The 5,630-nt window shown below is 42.5% G+C and overlaps 1 protein-coding gene across 1 annotated transcript in view; it reads right to left on the minus strand.

Moving 5' to 3' along the window:
• The window catches only part of pdk2a (pyruvate dehydrogenase kinase 2a), a gene marked incomplete at its 3' end in the record, with an annotated part of 8,794 nt that continues 3,164 nt past the window's right edge, over positions 1-5,630 (minus strand). The window contains 7 exon segments of the mRNA XM_032501535.1: positions 1-362; positions 501-614; positions 1,199-1,309; positions 3,127-3,225; positions 3,340-3,416; positions 3,819-3,896; positions 4,027-4,116. Coding sequence (XP_032357426.1) covers positions 219-362; positions 501-614; positions 1,199-1,309; positions 3,127-3,225; positions 3,340-3,416; positions 3,819-3,896; positions 4,027-4,116 — 713 coding nt within the window.

The raw sequence follows: 5,630 nt of genomic DNA on the forward strand, positions 1-5,630 counted from the left end.
CCCCCCCACGACGAACAACAGGGTCTGAGAGCAACATGAACATGCTAAAACCAGACTAAACAATAAGAGGGAACTCTGTATGCTTTACTCTGGAGATGACCTTTCAGTAGAAAAAGCTTTGGCGCCCACATCTGCCTTAACAGATGATGACATGGGAAAATGAAGACAGAAATACTGAAGGCTTCATGGTATGTACTGTAGGTTTGAAGCACACATTTTCATTTGGGCATCTTATAGATGCTCAGATCTAGGGGCTCTTTACTGGGTATGCACCAGTCGTCGGCCTCTTGCATCACTTTGTAGTTCTTCAGAGCAGTTTTGTTGTACACCGGCAACCTCTCGATGGAGTCTGTGGACAGCGCCTGGAGGGTCAAAAAGACAGGTGTAATTACAAAAATCTTGTCATGCATGTGTTTCTGTTAAACAAAAGAATGACGGCACAAGGCAGTCTTCTCTGTGCTGTCAACACTGTGTCATGTATGATCAACATGCTGGCTCACCTTCAGGTAGATGACAGCGTCTGTGCCGTGGCCCTCCATGGAGTAGAGCTGCAGGTCGCCCTGGAAGTACTTGGCGTAGAGGCGCGAAATGGGCAGACCGTAGCCAAAGCCCGCCTGCATGGAGAGAGAAAGAGGGAATCAAGGGTTTAGCCGCTGCCCGACCGGACAGATTTTTGCAGTTCCTAGCTAGAACATAAATGTTCCTAGAACCCTCTTTTCTTGAGTTCCAACTGGACCAATTTGGGCATTATTAAGTTCCTCTGGTCGCAGTGGCTGTCCCTCTTTCAGCTCCAACTTAAGGGCAGTGGTGGTTAAAAGGCTGTATTATAATAACAAAAGGTCACTTCCTATTGCCACTTGGCCAGTGCAAATGAAAATGGAAAAAAAAGAGTTGTGGGGGAGAGTAGTTAGTTCCTATAACTACGTTCTTGTACTACTTGGTTGGAAAGAGGTTTGTTCTTTGGTAACACTCATTATTTGAGAAAAAAAGAAATGACGACAGGATTTCAATCTTTAAATAGGAAAGAGAGTCTAAATAAGAGGCTGCCTATAAACATCCACATGCTTGTAGACAGTAGAGAAATGACACCAAATGGCATATGGTACGACTTTATGCCTCATTTGTTTTTCAGTGTGTAGGAGTAAAATCGAGTTAATAAATAAAATCCCGCCATCCCACCGCTTGCATCTCTACTCACCAGTGGTGGCCGTGTGCGCTCTCCGATGTGTGGAGCAGGAGCAGTGGAGTACATGTAGCTGAAAAGGTTCTCGATCTTCCGAAAGGGGACACCGCCACCCTTGTCGCTCACCTGTACAGACAGAGGCGGATACCGAGTGGTGAGACAGCTCAGAGGAAGGAGAGAGAAGGACCGAGGTCCTTTAACACATGGCATCTACTTAATGGTAGAAGCAAAGTACCCTACGGTTTGTTTACTCCACATATCGTCATGGTGACTCAATCCATCATTGCGAGTCATTCCAAAACATTTTTTCAGAATATGCATGCTCACTTTTATCTCCATCTAGGACCCCTACATGTAAGGGTAACATGCAAGTATTTTGAAGTCAAAAGAAATATGATGGATAGCTTTTTTGTCCTTAGGATCACCATTATTCGCTCTCCTATTAGTTTGGTTTTGGGCTCTGCTAAATATCTGTCTCTATAGCAGTAGTAGAATGTCATTTACTCAAGTACTGCACTTCAGTTCAAATTTGAGGTACTTATTTTTCCATTTTCTACCTCTCCTCCACTAGACTTCAGACGGAAATAACCTCCATATATGGGCGCCCGCTCTACCAACTGAGCTATCCGGGCGCCTATACCATATGTTTTATTTTAAATTAAACTACCCAGCAATACAACGGCCTACAAGTCCATCTGAAATGATAAGACAATTAAAGTCTTTAGATCGTTTCCAGTTTTATAAAATTTTTCTGCAATGAGTACTTTTACTTTTCATACTTTAGGTACATTTTCGTGATGATATTTACATACTTTTACTTAAGCAACATTTTCAATGCAGGACTTTTACTTATAACAGTATTTTTACAGTGGGGTATTAGTACTTTTACTTAAGTAAAGGATCTGAATACCACCGTTGCTCTTTAGCTGTTACATCCTCCACTACGTTCACCAGCTATTCACTAACTTTGTCTCTCCTGTGTTTGGTCTTCAACAGGTAGCACACAGCGGGTTTATTTAAGCTTTTTTTCTGCTGAAAACAGCTGCCTGCTGGTACGTACGGTACACTCAGAGTGAACAAACACAGTTGTGGGAAGTAAAGGCGTAACAATGAGCTGAAAGATATTAATATTGACTCAGCCAAGGAGAATTGCAGAGTCCGTTGATAACCTGTAGATTTGTCTCCTTTCATTTCACACACTGAAATCGGATCAATTGTTGTTTAGTGCAGCTTTAAGTCTTTTTTTATTGTGTGGTACATCACCGACCGTGTAGGTATCACAACAAGCATGTTGAGTCACAACAAGCATTAACATGTCCTGGTAACAACATGGGTATTAAGGCATGAAGTCAATCTTATCAGAGCTTAGTAGCTTTGCGGTCTGCAATGGGATTAATTAAAAGGTGAAGTCGTTACATAACAGGTTTAGAGAAAGATTTTTGGCACAATGATAGTCTGGAGATAGGTCTGGTAATGCCAGACTAGGGCACTCACAAAAAAATAGGTGGTATTCTCAGCTGTGAGAGCAAAGGCATTCCCCATTTTGTATTTAGTAATGAATTTAATACCACGCTGATTTGAACTTGGGTGACAAAACAGTGTAAAAGATGAACTTGAAAGGATATTATTATTATTATTATTATTATTATTACTACTACTACTACTACTACTACACTATGCTGGTTCACACTGAGATTACAAACATAAAAACACACTTCCCCATTCCCTCCAACAGAAAATTCCAAAACTCTAATCCGCCTGCTGTTAGTGAGTGATGTGAACATTACAGGAGGAATCTCCTGGGACAAACAAAAAAAGTTCACACCAAAAAGACTTCTTGTTTTGACAGCAACCAAAAAAGTCCCTCTTTCAATTTCTATATTTACCTAAATAACACACTTGTTTGTCCATTTCAAGAAGCTGTCCTGTAACTTGCTACCCACCTTGATTGACATGTCCTCGTCTCCAAGAGACACCAAGACTTGAATGGGTGGAAGGTTGTTGCTGTTGTCATGGGTCTCAATGGTGGCCCTCATAGCATTCTACAAAAAGGATAATATGCCATAGTATACGTGATCTTAGTGTCATTTTTAAAATGTATTTCTTCATTGTAATATCCGTCAGTCTATAATTCAAAACTGTAGGATGTGTCACACCTTGAAGAGCTCAAACAGCATGTGATAAAGGTGAGAGGGCACGTATTCGATGCTTATTGGATAGCTCTTCTCCTTGACTGCAAAAAATACACAAAGATTAATCATTCCACCTCATTTCAAATGCATTATCCTCACCACTCGTGGATGTTTTCCATCTGAAGCAATTATTCTGCGAAGCTCCGGTTTTACGGTTTGAGAAGATGGAGAGAAAAGGGTCTGTGTCAATATTGTCCGATGCAGTCAGCCCGGGCTCATTCAGCCTTTACTAGAGCTTCAGTGCTATAATTAGAGGCCTCTCAGGTCCACCTGGCTGAACATTCGATCTACATACAAACACTCATACTGTATGTACACACACACCGGACCTGTTTCCTTTTCAAATCTCCTGAACAATCTACAAGGATTTTTGCCATTTGGGTTGTCGGCATTAGGAGTAAAACTGGGTTTTGAATTGCCAGATTAAATTAAAGTAAGCTTACCGCATATCTCCTGTAGTACCAGGTCTGGGGAGCGGAGGTAGTACTGTTCACAAAGCATCTTGGCACTGTTGAAGGCATCTGACCAAAAAATGAGCACCAATAACGTCAGAAATTATGATTACAATACACAACAAAAAGGAAATATTTTGCCAACACATGGTCACAATACAAAAAAACAAAAATACTAAAATGCATATGTAGTATTTACCCTGGACTACATCTCCGACTTGACAGTGAGGGTCAATGCTCCCTATGGTGTTTGGGTGGACTGGGTTGAGGGTTCCGTCAAAAATAAGAGCTGCAGAGAACACAAGAACCAAGTTAGAAAGAAGAGAAAGCACAAAGTGTGTTATCTGTAAATATTGGACCATCAACATACCAAGTTCAACAAAAATTAGAGCAGGGGATCATTTGAAATGTTGCCAACATGATACAAGTTTTGGTACTAATATCCATTGCCATGGAAACCATGGGTCCCGTAAAATATGACAGCTATAGTATTAGGTAAATAGCGTTATGGGGCACTGAATTTTATACATTTACTGTCTATCAGACCCCTGATGAGACCAGAGTTAGCTGGCTGGTAGACCCGAGGACCCTCTGCCTCACTCCCCGACACTAGGAACCACTTTGCTGGGAGGAGAGCAGCTGTAGAAACTGTAGTTCTGCCTGCGCAATCCCTCGGCCCCACGGCTCACAGCGGGTTACTGCTGGGTCTAACCTGCGTAAGGACACCAACAGAAAGTTTGCTGATCCGGAGGAAGGGAGTTGGGGTGGTCTGGGATCAGCAAACCTTCTGCTAAGGCGCTGACACATCACCACGATTATCGGCCGTCAGACCGTGGCGAGGTCGGTGACTTGAGTCTGTTCAATGTGTCCCGTGGCGTCGTCTGTCGGAGGAGCAGTCGGCGTTCATTTTGACCGATTTGACTTGTTGAAAGGTCCTATGACATCGGGCTCTTTGGATGCTTTTATATAGGCCTTAGTGGTCCCCTAATACCATATCTGAAGTCTCTTCCCAAAATTCAGCCTGGTGCAGAATTACAGCCATAGAGCCAGTCCACAATGAGTTTCTAAGTATGGGCCATTTCTGAGTCGGTAGCTTTTGAGGAGGGGGGGGGGGGGGGGGGGGGGGGGGGGGGGGGGCTTGACCAACTGCCACTTTGCTCGTGTGAAAGTCTCTCCTCTCTCTCCTCTCGCTCTCTCTCTCATGGGTGGGCCAAATTCTCTGGCTGGCAAAACAAGACGAGACAGACAGGGGAGGTAACCTTAGATTCAGATGGCCCATCTGAGTTTCATTTCCGCTAAACGGCAGAGCAGGATACCCAGGGCTCGGTTTACACCTATCGACATTTCTAGCCACTGGGGGGCCATAGGCAGGCTGGGGGGACGTATGTTAATGTTAAAAAACCTCGTAAAGTGAACTTTTCATGCCATGGGACCTTTAATACACAACCTAATGGTTTTCCTTTCATGCAGCAGCAGTTTTGAAAGATTACACTATCACAACATGACATGCACCAATAATCTTTGTTCCCCACATGACTGATGATGATAACTCTACGAGCAACAAGAGCAAACAACTCTAACTAGCATGTTATCATCCAGAGGCAGCCAATCTGCTGTTCAAGTATTTGAGTGTCTTATGATGATGTAATAAATAAAAAAAAAAAAACTCAAATCAAAGCAATAAAATTAATTAGTGCTGACTGGCTACACATTGTTTTCAACAACAAATTAGTGCAGTCACGAATTATATATATGAACTTCCCTTTTTAATCGCACCTGCATAAAAAAAAAAAAAAAAAAAAA

The sequence above is a fragment of the Etheostoma spectabile genome, chromosome 21 (genome assembly GCF_008692095.1).
Source record: "Etheostoma spectabile isolate EspeVRDwgs_2016 chromosome 21, UIUC_Espe_1.0, whole genome shotgun sequence".
In the NCBI taxonomy this organism is placed as follows: domain Eukaryota; kingdom Metazoa; phylum Chordata; class Actinopteri; order Perciformes; family Percidae; genus Etheostoma; species Etheostoma spectabile.